The sequence below is a fragment of the Eulemur rufifrons genome, chromosome 6 (assembly GCF_041146395.1).
Source record: "Eulemur rufifrons isolate Redbay chromosome 6, OSU_ERuf_1, whole genome shotgun sequence".
Lineage (NCBI taxonomy): Eukaryota > Metazoa > Chordata > Mammalia > Primates > Lemuridae > Eulemur > Eulemur rufifrons.
The window spans coordinates 67,151,936-67,172,482 of NC_090988.1; the positions used below are offsets into that span (position 1 = coordinate 67,151,936).

Consider the following 20,547-nt stretch of genomic DNA (forward strand, 5'->3'; position numbering starts at 1 on the left):
GAGTGCCCCCTTCAACCAACTTCCTCTCTCACCTTCCCTAGAGTCCCCCAAACAAAACAAAACAAAAATCAAACCCAGCCTACTCACACACATCCTCCAAAGCGTGGAAGAGCCTGGCGGTGACATCCTGATCTACGGCTGACCTTTACCCAAGGCCCAGACTCTCTGATTCATTTGATTCAATTCAGCGAATGTTTGCTTAGCTCCTAGGTCTAGTGCTGGGTGCAAAGACAGTGATGAACCAGGCCTGGGACAGACTGAGAGTTTCCCAGCCAGGAGAGGGATGATAAAAACATGTGGATGATGGAGGGGCTTTAACTATAGAGCATGTGCCCAAACTTAACCCAGAGTGGGCACCTCTCCCCTTTGCACCATGTCAGGGGCACCGGCAAGGAGGTGGACAGCAGCTCACATCAGGTAACCACTTACAATTGTAACTTCAGGGGTGCCTAAAGACTCCCTCTCTGCATCCCTCCCCCAATAGCTGAAGTTTTGCAAGCAGGCAATTCTTATTTGGGGTAAATTACTGCCTAGTTTAAGATGTAAATCTCTCCTGGAGAAGAACCTTAAAATATTATCTATGTTCTCATGATAGCATTAACTGTTAAGTCAAGGGAAAGACTTGTGGGATTTTCAATGGTCCAGAAAAGACCACACAAAATATATCCACCTCCAACTTACTTCATTGATTCTCTACATTATAAAAATATGTTCTCTGGCTGTTTATTTCATATTTAGAATCCGGGAAGGTAAGGGTGAATGTCCTTACCCAGGGGAATGCAGTCCACTGGCCACCCCAATCCTTTTTTTAACATGACCATCTCCCTGCCAGAGACTCCCTCCATCTTAAATGCTCCCTTCCTAGTTTTGAGGACAGCACTGAGTCTTGGTTCTCCTCTCCCATGAATGTTCTTTTCTAAGCCTCCACTGAGACATTATGCCTTCATCCATTCCTTAACAAGGGTTCCTTAAGGCTCCATCCCTGGCTCTCTCCTCTTCACCTTCCCATCTATGCCCGTGGCTTCCTTCTGTGTGAGGATAGCTATGTGTGCTTTACTTACCACGATATGCCTAGAACAGTGCGAGGCATGAAATAGATGCTCAACAAATTTGTTGAATGGATGAATGAATAAATGCATTCGAGATCTGTACCCCTGCCCAGGGGTCTCCTGGGGCCAACATCATCACCACCATCATAATTATCTGCAAGGCCTGGCATCTAATGGGTGTCCCCTAAGTGTTGGCCAAGTGAATGATGTACAGGTTCCCAAGTCCCTCAATCCCACCTTTTTACCATTTTAAAATTTCTCCTGGGCAGAGAGTGTATCTTGTTCACAAAATTAAAGTTGTTTTTGTCAAAGTGTGGCCTCAATGGGGGCAATAACATAGGAGTATGAGGCACTTCTGTCGTTCAGTCAACATTTCCTGAGCTGGGGCCTGAGCTGGTGTCGGGCAGTCAGAGGACTAAGGTGTGAGCCATTCCCTAGAGGGGCTCAAAACTGGGCACAGGGTGGGGATTTGGGGGCCCAGGTGGAACTGTAGTGGGGAGTGGTGGAAGCACAGTCTAGGACTCTGCAGGTCCGAGCCCTGGCTCTCCTACTGCCCACTAACCACTGAGTGGCATGTCCCAGGGCTTCAGTGGGGCCGTCTGGAAAAACAAAGGGTAGGGCTAGACTCACCAGCATCTTGGGTCTCTGGTGTAGGGGCTTGCGGGATCCAGGTAAGGGGAGGGAGGAGGGAGGTGTTGAGTGATCTGAATTCAGCCTCCTCTGAGAGGGGTAGCCCCAGGCCAAGAAGGGCAAAGACTGGGCCATCGCCTGGCACCTTAATTATGATAGCTGGGCAGTCCTGCCGCTCTAGCTCGGGGAGGAGCCAAGCGCTTGGGAGGAGGGGCCAAGGGAGCCCTGGGGCATGAGAGCGAGAGGGACCACACCCCGCAGCAGAATAGAGGTGTGACCCTGCCTTGGCGGGGAGAGGCACCTCGGGAGGCTGGCCCTAAGCTCAGGCTCCCCGGTCCCGCGTGCCCCAATGGGAGCCCCAGCGCCCGCACTCTGCTGGCTGTTCGCTTGCATCTGGCTGCCCCGGGGTGAGCTGGCAGGGGAGTCCCTGCGGGTGCAGCGTCTCGGTGAGAGGGGTGTGGGCTCAGGGAGGTCAGGGGCTGGGGGAACGGGCCTAGGCAGAGTGGAGAGAGGGAAGAAAGAAAAATGGTCTGAAAGAGGGCAGAGGGACAGCCGAGGGGAGGGTTGGAGAAGGGGACAAAGAAGGCAAGAGATGCAAGCCTGCGACCGTGGGGGGAAAGAGTCCTGAGCTGGGCGGAGTGGAAGAGACCCAAGATGTGAAACTGCAAAGAACGGAGGCCCAAGGAATGAGAGCAAAGAGGGAGCTGCTTGCGGAAGGCTCACCAGGGAGGGGGAGAAAGGATTTGAGAAGGCTGCAGGGAGAGAGAATGGGGGAATCTGGGTGACGTGGGAGAAGCTTCCTAGCAGCTGGGGGACGGGGGTGGGAGATCCCAATAAAGAGAGGCCAAGCTTGAGTGGAGACTAATCCCCCCACCCCAGCCGCAGCACCCACACCATGGGGCAGTGCAGAGCTGCAGCCAGAGCCCACCAGGGAAGCCAGGTGAGTAGGTGTGCGCTTATGGCTGCCCCATGCTCTGCTTTCATCTCTATTCCTAGCGAAGGTGACCCTAGGGATTTAGCATGTAGAGTGGGGCGGGGCGGGGGGTGGGGGGGATGACCCATTCCTAGCCCTCTGCCCATGCCTGACTTGTTTCTCATCCTGCAGCCACCAGGAGGCGACCCTCCCCGTAGGGGACGCTGCATCAGTGAAGGGAGGCCAGGTAAGGGGAAGCCTGGGGAAGGAGGCTTTGTTGGGCAGGGACTTCTATCCAGGTGTGGGGCTGGCATGGAGCTCCGTAGGTTACAGGAGGGCTGTCTCTGGAGTTACACAGGTTCCCGGTGTGTGTCTGAGGTGTGCAAGTTCATAAAATAGTTCTATTCCCACTTTGCTAATTTCTTGGGGCCCTGTAGCCAGCTTATTTTTTTTCCCAGGAGAGATGGGCACCAAGGCCCTTTCAGGAGACAGCCGAGTGCTCCCTCCCCCAGGTGAAAGTAGGAAGGTGAGAATTTAGGAGAGTGGAGTTCTCCCCACCCCGCCTGGCCTGTCAAAGGCCCTGGACCCTGTCAGAGGCCCCCTCCATACCCTGAGCAGAGCCCCAGGAATGCTGTCCCCAGAGGCGAGACAAAGACGGGGCCACCTGGTGGAGGGTGCAAGGAAGGACTGGTTGAGCACAGAGCCCTGCATGAGCTTCTATCCTTTGAGTCTTAACCATCCCCTGCCTTCCCTCCCAGGATCCTTCCTGCTCATGGGAGAGGTGGCAGTTTTGTTTTCTCCCTTTGCCAAACTTCTTTGGTCTCTGGATCAGGTGACTCAGGTTCTCTTTCTAATCCTGGCCTGCATTTGTTGCTTTCTTTGTATAACCACAGACATGTTCCAAATTCTACCCACCAGGTCCCCCGGAGCAGCTTGTGCCCCCGTGATCAGCTCTGGGCAGCCCCTTGAGCCAGCAGGTTGGGGAGCATCCTTTATATTGATAATAGCAATGAGTCCCAACTTCCTGCCACTGGAAATAGATAGGAAGGCCCCAAGGTCGGGGGAGGTAGGATGGGGTGGGCATGCTTCTTCTCTAACGTGGATTTCCTGGGTCTTTTACTTCTCATCAGCCCGTTCTTCCAGGTCCCAAGTTTTAGAAACAGTCAGATACAGTTTGAATTGAAAGATAATGTAGTCATTCTTTTTATAGATAGGGAAACTGAGGTAGGTGGAAGACTTGCCGGTGCCCCACAATAGGCAGGTGGAGCCAAGTCTGTCCCTTGCAGAGCCAGGCCTGTCCCTCTGCACCATGAATACCCACAGGACTCCAGGAATCCCTGCGTTTTAGTGGGGGAAACGATCCTTATCCAACACCTCATTCCCTAGTGGGCTTCCTTCCTTGCTGGTTTGCAGGGTAAGCAACCCCTGCTTTTCCTTGGGGAAGGGTCACAAGTGTCTGGACCAGGAGACCCAGGCGGGTTTCTCACAGGACTCCCTAGAGCAACAAAGAGTGAGAATGGCCTCCCTCTAAGGTGGCTGAAGTGGGGGTGAGGGAACAGAGGCCCATGTACCAGGGACACTTTGAGGGCTCCTATCTGGAATGCCCGCATTGGTAAGGAAGTGGCCGTGGGTCCCAGACCAGCGGACAACCAGCCTTTGTCTCAGCACTGCCCCACCCCTGCAGAGCTCACCCATTCTCTAGAGAAGGGTTGCTATAGACAAGGGGGTTCATGAACTTGGATGGGAAAAAATGCATTGTTATTTATAGGAACCTCAATCCAACAGAAATTTAGCATCCTTTTTAGTTATTACCACAGTCTACAAACCACAGGAGCATTAGCAGTGTCTGTGACTGTCACCAACAGAAATCACAGATATTTTCCTTATCACCTTATAGTTGTTGATATCTCAATATATCATTTTGGCTAGTTGCTACTTCGGAATTTTGGCAGTGGTGAGGCCTGCTGCTAGATCTTGTGATTTGAAATGTTAATAAAGAAGCACAAATATTACTAAAATAACACATTTTTATAAAATATATTCATGATGATATTGCAATACAATTGATTTTCTCTGTAATATTATGTTTCATTTTATGTATTTAAAAACAGTATTCTGAGAGGGTATCCACATGGGCTTCACTAGATCATCAAAGGGGTTCATGGCATAAAGGTGATTAAGAACTCATGACTGATCCTGAAGACGAATCATTTGGACAGGATTTAAAGAACTCTCCAGGAAATGGCTTTGATGCTTTGCAGTGTGGGCTGTCTTATCCTAAGAGCATGAATCTCAGAGGCTGCATCTGAGCTGGGGGTGACAAGAGGAGACACGGAGACAGTTTAATTACAGCTCTCGTGCCTGGGGGATGATGGTGGCGACCTGGCCTCTCCTGTTCCCGTGGGCTCTGAGGGCCCGTGAGATAGATGACGTCTGGGGCCGGGAGCACCAGGAGCCAGGGGCCACAGTGGGGGGGGAACCCTGAAACCTGGCGAAGGACGTCAGCAGGACAGTGAAGAGGAAGGGCATGGTGTCAGGGGATGAGGTAGACAGACCTCTCCTGCCAGGGACGGGCAAAGAGCTGGGCTTGGGCCCCAGGGACCAAGGGTCTGAATCTGTCCTGTGTTCCAAGTGCTTTGCTGGAGGCCGGGGCTCAGCCTGGGGGACAGAGACGACAGTGAGAAGGGAAGACATGTGAGGCAAACACCCACAGCGTGGTTTGCGGCTTTTTGGCCTTGTGAACAAGGACATAAGCTCCATGAGGGCAGGGACTCCGTCCTGTTCACTGCGCCTGGTTCTGGGGACATTGTACCAATGAGGAGGCTGAGCCACTAAGAGGGGAGGAGCCGGCTGCGCGGACAGTGCTTGGACTGGAGTTCCAAGAGGTTGGTGTCCAAGTCATCAAGCCGTGTGGTGACTGAACACCCATGATGCTAGGACGGTCCTAATTTCAGATAGTTTATGTCTGGAGAGACCACGTGCTGGGAATGCTGTCTGGGAATGCCACACTCTGCCCGTCTCCTCCTCAGACGTGTAGTGTCAGGGAGAGAGTCCTGACTTGGAGCTGAGCTCTGAGGACGGGGTGGCGACCTGTGTGGCGCTGTCTTTGCTGTTGTTGGACCAGCCTAGAGGAAGGTGGGGGTGGGGTAGGGGTGAGGTGTTCCCCTGACTCGGGGTGAGGGGCTGCCTTTGTGGCTTAGCTCTGCCTGGCGTTTGTTCTGCAGACAAGGGGGTTTTGTGTGGGGCTGAAGACACAAAGGTTTACTCGGGAGGGAGGAGGAGTGGGGGATACTGGAGCGTGGAGGGAGGGGACGTGCAGGCCTCACTGGCCTGCCACAGAGAGGCCACTTGGGAGGGTAAAAGGCAGGCCTTTGTTCCTCTGGGCCTAGGGCAGGCCTGAAAATTCTCCCGTGCCCCTCAGAGGTGGCCAGGGGAGGTGGAGTGGCAGGGCACAGAGGGGCAGGGGAGCTCCCTTCCTCCAGATGAGAGAAGGGCTGTGACCTCCGGGAAGGCTGCCCAGGCGCTGGCCCTGAGGTCAGCCCTCGATTGCCTTCTCTTCCTCCTCCTGTCTTTGAAAGGAGGCTGAAGCCCAGGACTCCTTGGCCATGTCTTCCTGGGAAAGGCGGCTCCATCGGGCCAAGTGTGCACCCGCGTGTAAGTGGACCCTGGCTGTGGCCTGTGGGCTGTGCGTGGGAGGGGCCGCCACAGATAGGCCTGTGAGGGCAGGCAGGGGCTTCCCTTGGGCCTCCTGGGACCTCTTTCCCCTGCTTGGGGTCTCTTTCCACCTTCCCCAGCCCTGGCCTCCACCGCCGTTCTGCTTTTTCCTACCTGCCTGAGATCTAGAGACCTGTTCCTGTGACCACGGCCCTGGGTCTCTCCTCACACTGTCTGACTCCAGTGACATTGAGCTTCCTTATTTAGTGGCTGTTTTCTCCTCCACCTAACCCTGTTTCTGTGGCCTCCTACTTCCTGTGGCCTTGTCCCCTCCCCTCCCCTGTGCTGCTTCTGTGGCCCTCTTACCTGTTCTGTGTCTGTGGCCCCTCCCCTCACCTGTCCTGTTCCTATGGCCCCTCCCCTCACCTGTCCTGTGTCTGTGGCCCCTCTCCTCCCCTCCCCTGTCCTGTGTCTGTGGCCCCTCCCCTCCCCTGTCCTGTGTCTGTGGCCCCTCCCCTCCCCTGTCCTGTGTCTGTGGCCCCTCCCCTCCCCTGTCCTGTCCTGTGTCTGCGGCCCCTCCCCTCCCCTGTCCTGTGTCTGTGGCCCCTCCCCTCCCCTGTCCTGTCCTGTGTCTGTGGCCCCTCCCCTCCCCTGTCCTGTCCTGTGTCTGTGGCCCCTACCCTCACATCATGGCTCCTTCCCTAACCACCCTCTGCTCTGCTTTGTCTTCTCTTCATCTCAGCCATTAGCTGTTCTTGCCACTGTGTTTTCCACATGCGGCCTCTCCCCCTTCCCTGCTTTACACCTGGCCTCTGCCCGGAGCTGGTGGACAGTACCTGGAGGTCTCCAGGCGGTCTCCCTGCTCCCCCACATGCTCACTTCTCCTGCCTTGCCTGCTAGCCAGGACTTGCTTAGGGAACTGAAGGCCCAGGTGGGGCGCTGGCCTAGGAGCCACTGATGTATAGTGAAGGCGGATGCTCTGAGACCCCAGCCCGCCTGCCTGCCAGGGAGGGGGCAGGGCTGCGGTCTGAGGCAGCGGCTCATGCCCCCACCCAGGCCAGCTGCTGAGGAATGCTGGGGCTGCTTACGACGGGGTCTGGGTTCCATGAAGCCTGGGAGGGCCGGGCCTGGTGCCCTGGCAGGAGGGAGGTGCTGCATCACTGGATTCTGCCAATCTTGGTTCCATGGGGGGTTGCCTGCGTGTCCCCCTTGCAGACTTGTTCTCCTGCTTCAATGGGGGCGAGTGTGTGCACCCGGCCTTCTGTGACTGCAGACGCTTCAATGCCACTGGACCACGATGCCAGATGGGTAGGTCTGGGATCCACCTCACCCCTGGGAGGGGCCGTGGGTGCAGGAAAAGCTAGGGGGAAGGGGAGAGCACTGCCGGGGCTGGAACCCACCAGCCTCTGGCTCGGTGCTCACTGTAGCTACACCAGGAGGTTCTTTTTTCCCTGCCTCAGTGTACAATGACGGCCCTGAGCGGGACAGCATCTGCCGGGCGTGGGGGCAGCACCACGTGGAGACGTTTGATGGCCTCTACTACTACCTCTCTGGGAAGGGCAGCTACAGGCTGGTGGGGCGCCACGAACCTGAGGGACAGAGCTTCTCCATCCAGGTGAGGCCTCCCCTGCCCTGCCTGTCCAGGAAGGCTCCACTGGGCCCCAGAGGTTGGGCTGGGCTGGGCCTTGCTTGTCATAGTTAGGGAGACTGGCGTCTTCCTCCCCTGACATCCCCCAGGTCCTACCCAGGGGGTCTTTACCTGGAAGGAGCTGGGGGCTCCACAGCTCTCACTCATCCACTCACTCCTGGCTACCCCAGGCCATTCATTCACCGAGTCATGCATTCAGCAAGTATTTACTAAGTGCACACTCTATTCTTTTCTTGGCATAAGGTTTGGTGGTTGGAGGCCCTGTGGACAACACAGATATGGTCTTCATCCTCACAGAACTTATAGGCTAGTGAAGAAAACAGACATCAAGTCAAATGAATCATTTCAAGTGTAACGAGTGCTACAGAGGAGAAATGGCAAATGCTAAAAGTGCATGTTGTGGAAACATAATCTTATTTAGTGGGAAAGATGGTGATCAGGGAAGGCTTCCTGGAGGAAGTGACATTTAAGAATCTGAGGAATGACCTGAAGTTAGCCAAGTGAAGAGTAGCAGGGGTCGGGGCAGCCACAAGAACATATTGGGCAAAGGCAACATTGGGTGCTAAGAAAGAGCTCCAGAGGAAACGATGGATGTCCTGGATGACTCAATATAGAGTCATCTGCCCTAAGAAGCCTTCCTGGGTCCCCTGACCTCCCCAACTGGCTGAGGAGCTCCTCTCTGTGTAACAAGAGTTCTACGTTATGACCCTGCATTGCCTTTCTCCTACAAAGGCCTGTTTCTGGGTTGGTCTCCCCTACCAGATGTAAGATTTCTAGGCCAGGGGCCATGCCTTTTTGTTTGGTGCTCCAGGTGCCTAGATTAGTGCTACTAAAAGTCTGTCAAACATATGAATCCATATATGAGAGCCACTGGCAGGCAGAGCTGATTTACATGCCTACCTCATGTGCTAAGTAGGGAGTCACCTGGAGGGAAGTCTGCTTGGGGAACCAGCTCTGCTGGAGGGCACCTCGGTCAGTACTGAATTACGGCCAAGGGCTGGTGGTTTGGGGGTGATCTTAGTGCTTAGTGTCACTCCTCTGCCAGCTGGTTGTGATCCTTCTGTCTCAGGCATAGACCTATGAGGCTGCCCCAGGGACCTGGGTGGGCTGGGAACTTCAATCATTCTTCCCTCTCTGCCTTGAGATATCACACATCAGACATTTTTATGACCAATCATTTTGTGATGGATCTGTTACAATTACTTAGACTAATGGGTTGCCAAACACTAGTGGCTTAGGAAATCAACTTAATGAGTCACAACCAGCCTCAAAGAAAAAAAAAGGAGAGAAAGAAAGAGAACAGAAAATAGTATAAGAGTACATTACACATTAGTGTGGTAAGTATGTGCACTTAATAAATACTTGATGAATGCATATATGTTGGCTTTGAGTCATGGTTTAAAAAGCTTAAAAAACATTTCATTTTACTTTCTCAGGTCCCACTTATAGTTGAAGTGGCTCAGGCCTACCTGACCACATTTAATAGTAATCCCTTGGAAGGTTCATTCCTGGGAAAGGTTTCCACACTTGGCAGGGACATATCTTCAGACCTTTTCCCTAAACTCTGAGAACCCCTACCTTCACCAACCACTCGTTGGATCTATGGCTTTTGAAGTATGGGTTGTCTGAACAGGGTGCAGAGGAGATGTGTGTGTGCAACAAGCAGCTTAGGAGTGATGTGTGTGCCTGTGTTTTCGAGAAAGGGCTAGACTCTGCACCTGCCAGGGGTATGGGGAGAGGGGAGCGTGTTTATATTGTGTGCGCTGAGGGTGCCCTGTGCATATATACATGGGGGGTGTATGGGAGCGTGTGCTTGTGTTCTGTATGAGTGTGAGATGTGTGAGTGTGCACGGTGGCCTTCTATCTGATGGGATAACCTTGGTGGATAAACAAGAAAAGCTCAGAAATGGACTTGGAAAGAGCCCTGGAACCTGAGCCATCCAGACCTGAGTTAGAGTCCTGGCTTTGCTATTTATTAGCTCTGTGTGTGTGTGTGTGTGTGTGTGTGTGTGTGTGTCTGTGTGTGTGTGTATGTGTGTGTATGTGTGATCTTAGTCACTTCACCTCTCTGTGCATCAGTTGCCTCCTGCTTAAAATGCAGATAATCATAGTTATCTCCCGGTGGTGTGGTGGGAACTGGGTGAGATTGCAGGGGAGAGGCGGCTGGCACGCAACAGGCAGGCCGTCAGCTTTCGTGGAGGCTGCAGGAGCTGCAAACTGGCCTCTGAACCCCCCACTCAGGTGCACAACGACCCACACTGCAGCTCCTCCCCCTACACCTGCTCCAGAGCTGTCAGCCTCTTCTTTGCGGGCGAGCAGGAGATCCATCTGGCCAAAGAGGTCACCCGCGGAGGCGTGAGGTAACTGTGACACCTTCCACCCTGAGCTGTCCTACTCCCTGACACCGGTGGTGGGCAGGTGAGCATCCGCTCTTCTCAAGCCCACGGGAAATTGTTTTCTGGGAGGGTCCTTGCAGTTTCCACCCTTAGGGCAGAAACATACTGGCAGATGAGCTGGGTTTCTTGTCAGTGGGGTTTGCAGAAAGATGATTTTTCTGGAATGGTTTCCGGACAATAGGTTTTCAGGAAGATAGAGTTTTCCAGAGAGTTGAAAGTTTCCCATGATAAGCATGTTTAATTTTCTCCCACAATTTGATGGAAATCCTCCCAGTTAAATCATATACAGTTTCTGCCTCCTCAGAGCAGATACTGAGCACACTTCCACCTTTTTCTGATGACACAGGGTCATTTGGATGCCATTTTTCTTGCTGGGTCATCAGGGATGCCTGGGGGACCACCCAAGGAGTGAGGACTCTTTGCTCCCACACTAAATAGCCCCAGACTGTGGTCCTTTCTGAAATCTTTCTTGTGTCTCTTCCTCACTGTCCTTCCCTTCCCCTGTGCTGTCACTTCTTGTTGCTACTGGGGGTCTTCTGCAATGACGCTTCTCCCCATCCTCATCTCCTGCTTCAGAGCTGGGAACTCGGTGCCCAAGCTTTCTGGGGCTGAGTGTAAAACTGATAGCTCAAGGGCTTGTCCTGTGAATAAAGGGCTGGTAGACGCACCTTTTGGCTAGTTAGAAACTACTTTTGTTTCCCTGTCACGATTTTCAACTGGGTTGAAACTTGCCAAATTCCGGATTGGCCAGGAGTCCCTGTGCTAGTAACACTGGGAAAGAGGTCGAGATTGCTGGAGGCCTGCGTCTTTTCTTGCACTCCCAGTTGTCCTCCTCTCTTGGCTTCTCTTCCCACTCTGTTCTTGCTCCCCGCCTAAAACAAACAAATAAAGCAGATGTCTGCTTATACCATCTCCCCTGTCTGGGAGAAAGTAGCTGGCAAGTTCAGTCACCCTAAGAGTTATCGCTGCCAGGGAAATTGCAATTTTAGAAAGCTTCTGAAGACAAAGGAATCTCCCTGTAATGGTGTACTTCCAGGCACCTGGGAATTCTGGGCATTCAAGGGGAGGGAATATGGAGGCCTCAGATCATGGGGCAGAGGATGGCTGGGCCTTTGGTGAAAGGCTGGGCTAGTGGAGGTGGTGTGGACTCCCTGAAGCTCTGTGCTGTGCCTCGCAGGATTCAACTGCCACACGTGATGGGAAGTGTGCGTCTCCAGCGGCTTGCTGGCTACGTCATTGTGTGGCACCAGTCTGCCTTCACGCTGGCCTGGGATGGCGCCTCGGCTGTCTACATCAAGATGAGCCCAGAGTTCCTGGGCTGGACCCATGGGCTGTGTGGGAACAACAATGCTGACCCCCAGGATGACCTGGTGACCAGCTATGGTGAGGTTCAGGGCAGGTGGCCTCTGAGAGGTTTTGGTGGGATTCAGGGACAGGTCAGGCTGGGAGGGGTTGGAGGGGACTTGGGGCAGGGCTTTGGGGTCGTGATCATGGTGTTAAAGACCCAGTGGGAGGGCAGGGGCCCCTTTCTTCCTAATAAATGTGTGGCCTTAGGCATGTTTTGAACTATTCCGGACCTCAGTTTCCTCATCTGTAAAATGGTCATAATGAGAATTCCTACTAGGGTTCTGTGTGGATCTAATGAACACCCTTCCAGGTGGGATTGACCCTGCAAGGTGGTGGGAGGGAAGCAAGGAGTAGAGGGCCAGAGAGAGCCAGAAAGAGAAATGGCCCAGCTGGAGCTAAAGGTACCTACAGAGGAATGGTAGGAAGTAAAAGTGAAGGGTTCAGGCCAAATCATGGCGCCTGTGGCCAGAAGCGAAGTGACGCCTGTTGAGCACCCACAGGACACTAAACACTTAAGATGCGACCTCTCAAATAGTTCTTGCGATAATCTCACGGGGGGATTATTTTCCCTATCCAATATGGGGAAACTGAGGCTCAGAGAGGAGAAGGAACTTGTTCAGGCTCACACAGCAGATCTCTTTTGATTGCATGGTGTTGCTTCCCCTGAGTTTGGAGCAGTAGGGAGCCACTGCAGGTCCCTGAGCATTCTTTACTGTTAGGACCAGACACCTTTTTCAGGAGACTGGCTCGGATGGGAAATCCAGATTGGGATGGGAGCTCAGGAGAATGGATTCTTCAAAACTCCTTACCCATCCCTTGGCACCCACCTTCCCTCAGAGCCCTCTGTCCCTCCTGTCCCCACCTCCACCCTACCCCCACCACCGTGTTTATGCTAGTTCTCCCTTGCAGGGAAGCTGACGGACGACGTGGCTGAGTTTGTGCACAGCTGGCAGGAGCAGGCCCCCAACCAGCCTCCAGGGCCCACGACCCCCTCCCTGCCTCGCCCACCGTGCCTGCAGCAGAGCCCAGTAACCATGCAGGTGTGAACCCTGGGGAGAATCCCCCACCCAGGGCCTGGCTTCCATTGGTTTCCTGTCCAACTCTTGGAAAGCCGTTGGCTGCAGAGGCCCCTTCCCTTTCCTCTCCACCCTCCTCTGCCTCCGGCCCAAGTTTCATATGGGGCCGGTGGGGTCAGTGGGCTCTGTGTGGCCCTGCCGGCAGCCTCCAGCCCCACTTCTGGCCCTCGCCCCAGGGCATGTACGAGCGGTGTGAAGCGCTGCTGCGGCCTCCCTTCAACGCCTGCCATGCCTACGTCAGCCCTCTGCCCTTCACAGCCAGCTGCACCAGCGACCTCTGCCAGTGAGTGGGGTGGTGCTGGGCTGTGGGGAGCCCTCCCAGTATTGGGGTGAGTGCTAAGCATGGGGGCCACTGAGCCTGATAATACCAGGCACTGCCAGATTGCTTCCCGAAGCTCTGAAATTCCTACCCGCCTAGGTGGGACAGAACTTCCCTATTCAACTGAGGCCCAGAAATGGGGTCTGAGCCCTTCAGGGTCACACAACGAGTCAGTGGCAATGCTGGGACTAGAGTCTAGGGATCTGTGTACCTAGATGACTTCCCAGGCTCCTTTTCCCAGCGTGGTGGAGAGAAGGGGTGCCCTGAATCCCTGGTAGTCTTTATGGGGTGCTGGGGGGCTGGCAGCAGGTTGGCCTTTTTTTCAGTGTGACCCTTGGTTTCCCTGCACAGATCAGTGGGTGATGAAGCCACCTGGTGCCGGGCGCTGGCGGAGTATGCCCGGGCGTGTGCCCATGCGGGGCGGCCCCTGCAGGGCTGGAGGACCCAGCTCCGGCAATGCAGTAGGTGCAGCCCGGTGGTGGGCAGGGAGGGGTGCAGACCAATCCTGGCATGGGGCTGTGAGTGGCATCCTCAGGCCTCAGCTCAATGTCTTGTTCTGCCCAGAACCACAGTTGTCAGAGGGTTGAGCCCCGAGGCTCCATCCCCATGTGACAGGTGGGGAAACTGAGGCTCAGAGTGGAGAGACTGGCCTGCCACAGAATGAGAGGAGGGTGATTCTCGGAGCCTTCCCAGCCCTCACTAATTTCCTGGGGACCAGGTGCTCCTGCTGGGACCAGGGAAAGAGGAAAATCAAAGCCCAGGGCCTAGGGTGGGAGCTGGGTCCTTTCAGAGCTGGGGCCAGCAGCTGACAGACAGCGGCTCCTGCTCCCTCCCTCCCAAGCCGTGCGCTGTAAGGAGAAGGCCTTTATCTACAACGAGTGCATCGCCTGCTGCCCTGCCTCCTGCCAGCCCCGGGTGTCCTGTGTGGACAGTGAGATCGCCTGTGTGGACGGCTGCTATTGCCCCGACGGTATGCCAGGGGCGGGAGTGGGTGCCTGGCAGCATCTTCCAGGCCTGGCACAGATGGGCATGAAGCAGAGGCTCACAGGATGCATGTTTGTGGAATGAATGAAGGAGCAAACAACTAACAAGTGAATAAATGAATGAATGGCTTAAGGGAGGTGAGGGTGGGGTAGAACCGTGGCCTTTTGAGAGTCATTCAGGGTATTTGATTTCATCGGGACTGAGCTTTTTAAGGTGTGTAGATGAGGACATTTTCACATTCATTCATTTAGACACACATAGCTTTGTTTAAGCATTCATCCACGCACAACTACTTTATCCTGTTTTTCACAGTGTATAAATTTGCAGCACATCTATGTGTGCAACTCACTTGGCTAGGTGGAGGATTGAGGTAAAAAAAAAAAAAAGTGTAGACACAGACAGTGACTTTAGGAATCGGAATCTGGTTTCAGGGATTAGACATACATATGACTCCGGTCTAAGGTATGATGCAGTGAAGGCCAGCTCGGGGGTTCAGACAAGAAGAGATACCGTTCAGTTGGGGGACAGTTGTCAGGAAGGCTTCCTGGAGGAGGTGGTACCCAAGCTGGTTCTCAATGCACTGAGGCTTTTGAGAGGTGGTGAGGAGAAGTTAGTTAGTGCACAGGTTGGGGTTGGGGTGGTGGGCAGTGCCTGAGCAAAGTTCTGGAGGTGGGATATTTAATCAGAAGGTGCCATGTCTGGCCTGGGCCAAGGACTTACAGAGGAGAAAGTTTGGAAGTGGGCCCAGAGATGAAAGAACCTGGATAAAGGGATCTTTATTGCAGGCCCTGGGGAGCCATGGAAGGTTTGTGAACAGGTGTAGAGGTGAGTTAAGTGGCCGTTTGCTGTCACCCTAGGGCTGATCTTCGAGGACGGGGGCTGCGTGGCACCAGCTGAGTGCCCCTGTGAGTTCCACGGGACCCTGTACCCACCTGGCTCGGTGGTGAAGGAAGACTGCAATGCCTGGTCTGTGTCCACTGCCAGGAGGGGGTGGCATGGCTGCTGGGGCATTTTGTCAGGGCTGCCCATCTGGGGTCTGGAAGCCCTGATGACATGGGGATGCTCACCCAGCATCTTTCAGTCCCAGGGGATCTCAGATCCAATCTGTGGAGGGAATCTCCTCCACCCATTTCATAGATGGGAAGACTGGGGCTGGAGGCAGGAGCTATGTGGCCCCTGCAGTCTCCCAGCATCAAGCCCAGGCCCAGAGGGGGGACCCCTTCCTCCTTGGTCTCTGTGTTTCAGCACGTGCACTGCGGGCAAGTGGGTGTGCAGCACAGCTGTCTGCCCAGGTACGTCTGACCCCCCACTTTGCACTTGACCCCCTTCCACTGGTCTCACAGGTTTTGGGTCAAGGAAGCTCCGGGGGCCAGGTCTGCTGGGCGAGGTCACTCAGTTCCCTTGGCCAAGCCTGCCCCCTTTTTTCCCCTAGAACCACTTTGCCTGAGTAAGGGATTACTCCAGCCCCTGCTGGGAAGGGTTTGACGTGGGGTGCTGCGTATCTAAGGACCTTCCTGAGCTTGGAGGCTTGAACTGAGACTGGTCCTCGGATAGGTTGCTGGGGGCAGGCTTGTGTCTGCCCACTGACCAGGGCCCTCAAAGGGAGGGCCAGGCCTCATACCTTACGCTGTTCCGATTCCCGAGAATACGATGCTGTCCTTCTGCACTTGGGGCTGCAGGGCAGAGAGCCCCGTGGACAGCACCCAGGGGTCAGCAGCTTTTCTTTGCCCCTCAGCCGAGTGCTCAGTGACTGGTGACATCCACTTCACAACCTTTGACGGCCGCCGGTACACGTTCCCCGCCACATGTCAGTACATCCTGGCCAAGAGCCGCTCCTCAGGCACCTTCACAGTGACATTGCAGAACGCTCCATGTGGCCTGGTAAGAGCAGGGGACCCCCCCGCCCCAGGCCTACCTACCCAGCTACCTCTGCCCACCTCCCCCTAGGGAGATGGGTTGTGGACAGGGCCCAAACTTTCCATGGCCCACCTACCTGCTGTCTCCTCCCTCTGGGCAGAGCCAGAGGACAGGAGATTGGGCAGGAGGCTGGGTTCTGGCCCAGGCACCGCTGCTGGCTGGGAGTCACTTCACTTTCCTGGGCCTCAGTGTTTTTAAAAAAATCTCTAAAATGGATCTAATTCAACTTCTCTGCTTCATTGGATTGTACCTTCAACATCTCTGCCTGTCTGCCTGCCCGCCTGCCTGCCTTCCTTCCTTCCACCCGCAAACATTGAGTACCTATTTGTGTCAGATGCTGTGCTGGGTTTTGGAGACTGGGAGGGATTCCTGAGCCTTACAGTTCGGTGGGTGCGGCAGGCAGGTGAACCCGTAACCCAGTATGTTACAGCAGCAGTGAGAGCGTGGAGAGTGCAGGGAGGATCTCCACGGAGGAACTTTTTGTCATCTGCTACTAAACTTCTCCAATCTGAGCCTCCGCCTGCTCATTCCCCAGATAAGGACATTTGGTTAGATGATCCTTGATATCTTTTGGGGCTCTGTGTGTCATTCTGAGGAGATTGTCCCTCAAACTGGGCTGGTGACCCTGTCCCTGGAGGGCTCTGTTGGGACCAGCAGGACAGACAGACCAACTCTCCCCCACTGGCCTTTCTCTCTCTCCAGAACCAGGATGGATCCTGTGTCCAGTCAGTGTCAGTGATTCTGCACCAGGACCCTCGGAGGCAGGTGACCCTGACCCAGGCGGGGGATGTCCTTCTGTTTGACCAGTACAAGATCACCCTACCCTACAAGGATGGTATGGCTTGGGGTGGACAAGAGAGCTTGCTGGGAGCTCGATGTCCAAGCCTCTTTTTCTCAGCCTCCTCTGGCCAAAAGCACTGCTACCCTGGCAAGAATTCACATCCTATTACTGGGTGGGCCAGGCTAGGGGACACTTTGGTTGCAGGAAGGTAGACTCCTAAAATGTGTCTTTGTCCCCACCCCAACATGACAGTGGGCTTCACAGCAGTATGATGTCTTCTCTTAACATTAGCATTTGCACAGGGCTCCCTTCCCCTCCCAACTCTCAGCATTTGTTTATTAATTACTTGTTACACTGTCTGATTCCACAAGGGACTTTTATAGGTGGCTTGTAGGGAGCACATCTAACAAAAATGGCAAAACTATTAAGAAATAAAAACCCAACACTAGATAACATTTTTTTTTAAAAAAAGAAGGAAAAACAAAACAAAACACAACAAAATTTAGGGTTCAACTGAGAGAAGGGGGGCTGCACTGGGTGTAAAAAGCCTACAGAAATGCAAGCCATTAAGGGTGTAAAATTTGCTACCATTGAATCTCAAATTTAAATTTTGTACAGTTGAATTTAAAATCGTATCATGAGTTTCCACAATAACACTGTATTTGCGCCACTGTGAAGAGAATGGGTAGGAAGAGACACATATCAGTTCCTTAGTGAGGGCAAAGCTTTAATTCGCACTTGATACCAAAAGAAATTTCTCAGCGCACGCCATGGTGGTACCTCACCCCTCGGTCCTGATTTCATCGCTGATCAGGAGGGTTTCCCCAAGGATTCCCAAGCCAACCCCACGGCGGGGAGGACTTCACTGGGGGCGAAGACTGGGCTGGGCGTGGGAGCCCGAGTGGGCCGGGCAGGCGGGGGCGGGGGGTGGGTCTGCCCTGGCCGAACCTCCCACTCCCTCTTGGGGTTCTGTGCCCAGACGCCTTCGAGATCCGGAGGCTGTCCTCCGTGTTCCTGCGGGTGAGGACCAACGTGGGCGTCCGGGTGCTCTACGACCGCGAAGGGCTGCGGCTCTACCTGCAGGTGGACCAGCGATGGGTGGAGGACACCGTGGGCCTCTGCGGCACCTTCAACGGCAACACGCAGGACGACTTCCTGTACGTGCCCCTGCCCGGGCACCGGAAGGAGAGGGGAGGCGGGTTCTTAGGGCTGGGGATCCAGAGGCACAGCTTGAGAGTCTCCACCGTTGACCTTTCCTGTGCCTGACGTGCACCATGAATTATTTAGTACTCTACATTTAAATTCAAGTGTGTTTCTTTAAAGCAGTGATTCACAGCCTCCTGTGTGCAGAAAAATAACCTGGGGAGCTTGTTAGAATGCTGGTTCCTGGGTCCCGCGCCTCAGGAGTCTGATTTAGGAATGGGGCCAGCAATCTCGTTTTTTTTTTTTGTTTTTTTTTTTTTGAGACAGAGTCTCACTCTGTTGCCCGGGCTAGAGTGAGTGCCGTGGTGTCAGCCTAGCTCACAGCAACCTCAAACTCCTGAGCTCAAGCAATCCTCCTGTCTCAGCCTCCCGAGTAGCTGGGACTACAGGCCCACGCCACCATGGCCAGCTAATTTTTTCTATATATTTTTAGTTGTCCAGCTAAGTTTCTTTCTATTGTTAGGAGAGACAGTGGTCTCACTCTTGCTCAGGCTGGTGTTGAACTCCTGACCTCGAGTGATCCACCCTGCTCGGCCTCCCAGAGTGTGTTTTTGTTTTTTAATTTTTTTTATTGCAATCTAGTTTTGCACTACTTCCATTCTATTATAGTATCTGAGGTCTATGGACCATATCTTGAAAAATATTGTTTTATAGTGAGGTCTTAATATTGGGAGACCTCAGGCTGGGTTTGGATTGGTTTATGGTTTTGTTTAACTGTGAACACTTCAGGTGAGTGTAAGCCCCTAGTGAGGCACTTAGTGAATGACACCAACATTCCCACTTTCTAAGCCATCAGGCCAGTCTGACTCATATCCCTTTCCTGCCTGGTGCTTGAAGGCTTTTGAGTTTGCACCCTGTGAGCCTCCCAGTATTCCGGGAAAGGCTGTTTTCCACGAGCTAGCAGAATGTTGACAAAAAGACTATTTGGGCATGGACATAGTTTAGAAACTTAGGAGGGAACATGAGTCAGACTTTTCAGAAAGGAAAACAAAGGGTTGATCTTGAAGTCTGGAGGTTCTGGCCAGTCCTTCCAGTTACATGCACCGGGGGATGCAGAAGGAAACAGGGAAGGCATTCTTTCGTCAGAAATGGCATTTCAGATTTGCTGTGAAAAATGAGGACAAGATAAAGCTGAGAGCTTTTCAATGTATGTACATTCAAAAATGTAGCATTCTGGCTGGGCACAGTGGCTTACACCTGTAGTCCCAGCTACTTGGGAGGCTGAGATGGGAGGTTTGCTTGAGCCCAGGCGTTCCAGGCCGTAGTGAGCTATGATTGCACCACTGTGCTCCAGCCTGGGTGACAGAGTGAGACCCCGTCTTTTAAAAAAAAAAGCAGCAGTCTACTCTGTCTTGCCTGGTGGAGCTGATGTTAGGACAGCCTTGGTTTAGTGTGTGAACTGCTTGCCACTCTCCTAAGTGTGAGCCCTGGGTGACAATATTGCTCTATGTAATATGAACACTCTCACTGCCCTGGAGCAATAATGTGGTCATGGCAGGTGCCAGGCAGAACCCGGTCCCAGTGGAGACTATGATCTCTCTCCACTCTACCACATACACCTGAGTTTGGTGACTCGTGGAGACTGGTGATGTTTAGGAAACATACTTGTTCCCCTTTCTTCCTTCACTGCCCCTCATGTGACCATTTCCTACCTAGAGAGCCAAAGAGAGAGTCAAGGAGTTTTTGGGAACTGCCCATGGAGAAGGGAGGAGGGAGAAGGTCTTAACCCAGTGAGGCTTGGTACTCTTCATGACGTGTCTGCTTCTCTTTCTGATGTGAAGAGTGGGGGATGGGGATGAAGGTGGGCAGTATGTGGTCCTATCCCATTTTGAGCCCTTTTGGGGCCTGTTGAATGTGATGTGTGTGTCTGTGTGTGTGTGCATGTGTGCACATCCATAATTGTATGTGTTTGAATATGGCTGTGTGGACTGCCTTGGCTATTGGCGTGTTTGGCATATATTTGTGCTCTGTGTGTATGTGTATGTGTTGAAGGTGTGTGCAAATGGTATATGGGGGCCTATACATGTTATATATTTTGGTGAGTACATGTGTGCCTTTGAGTGTGTGCTCACGCTTAGTCTATGACTGTGTGTGTATATGAGCAAGTGGGTGTATGCTATTAATATAGATGTCCCTGGGTCCACATGGCAAGTGTATGAATATAGCTATGCCGTGGCTGCAGGTCCCCAGTGGGTGTGCCTGAGAGCACCCCACAACTCTTTGGCAATTCTTGGAAAACGCTGTCTGCCTGCTCCCCGCTGGTCCCTGGCTCCCCACTGGACCCCTGCGATGTGCACCTGCAAGCTGGTGAGGCGGTGGGGAGAGGGAGAGTCATAAGGGGGTGGGAGGGGATGGGGGGACTGCTTTGAGAGATGAGATGGGGATTCTGGGCGTGAGGATGCTGGCCAAATTGGTAGGAGTGATAAGAAAGGGAAGAGGAAGGACAGGAGAGAGGTGAGAGCCAGGCAGTTGGGAAGCTTCATGTTCTATGCTTTCAGGTACATACACCTTTGTACCTGCTCCCCCATCTCAGAATAAAGCCAAAGTGTTCCTGGTGGTCCCACCAGGCCCTGCCCTCTCTGTCCACCCTGCCTTTCTCACCTCCTACTCCCCCTGCCCTCCACACCACC

General features: G+C 53.6%; 1 protein-coding gene across 1 annotated transcript in view; it reads left to right on the forward strand.

The window, feature by feature from the left end:
• Positions 1–2,028: 2,028 nt before the first annotated feature.
• Positions 2,029–20,547, forward strand: part of OTOG (otogelin) — a 78,442-nt gene continuing 59,923 nt past the window's right edge. The window contains exons 1-18 of the mRNA XM_069469664.1: positions 2,029–2,125; positions 2,559–2,619; positions 2,785–2,839; positions 6,171–6,246; positions 7,462–7,554; positions 7,707–7,861; positions 10,136–10,254; positions 11,468–11,673; positions 12,547–12,677; positions 12,890–12,996; positions 13,384–13,493; positions 13,874–14,002; positions 14,874–14,982; positions 15,262–15,308; positions 15,752–15,897; positions 16,636–16,768; positions 17,694–17,871; positions 20,100–20,224. Of these exons, the coding sequence (XP_069325765.1) occupies positions 2,029–2,125; positions 2,559–2,619; positions 2,785–2,839; positions 6,171–6,246; positions 7,462–7,554; positions 7,707–7,861; positions 10,136–10,254; positions 11,468–11,673; positions 12,547–12,677; positions 12,890–12,996; positions 13,384–13,493; positions 13,874–14,002; positions 14,874–14,982; positions 15,262–15,308; positions 15,752–15,897; positions 16,636–16,768; positions 17,694–17,871; positions 20,100–20,224 (2,077 nt within the window). The remainder of the gene's footprint in view (positions 2,126–2,558; positions 2,620–2,784; positions 2,840–6,170; positions 6,247–7,461; positions 7,555–7,706; positions 7,862–10,135; positions 10,255–11,467; positions 11,674–12,546; positions 12,678–12,889; positions 12,997–13,383; positions 13,494–13,873; positions 14,003–14,873; positions 14,983–15,261; positions 15,309–15,751; positions 15,898–16,635; positions 16,769–17,693; positions 17,872–20,099; positions 20,225–20,547) is intronic.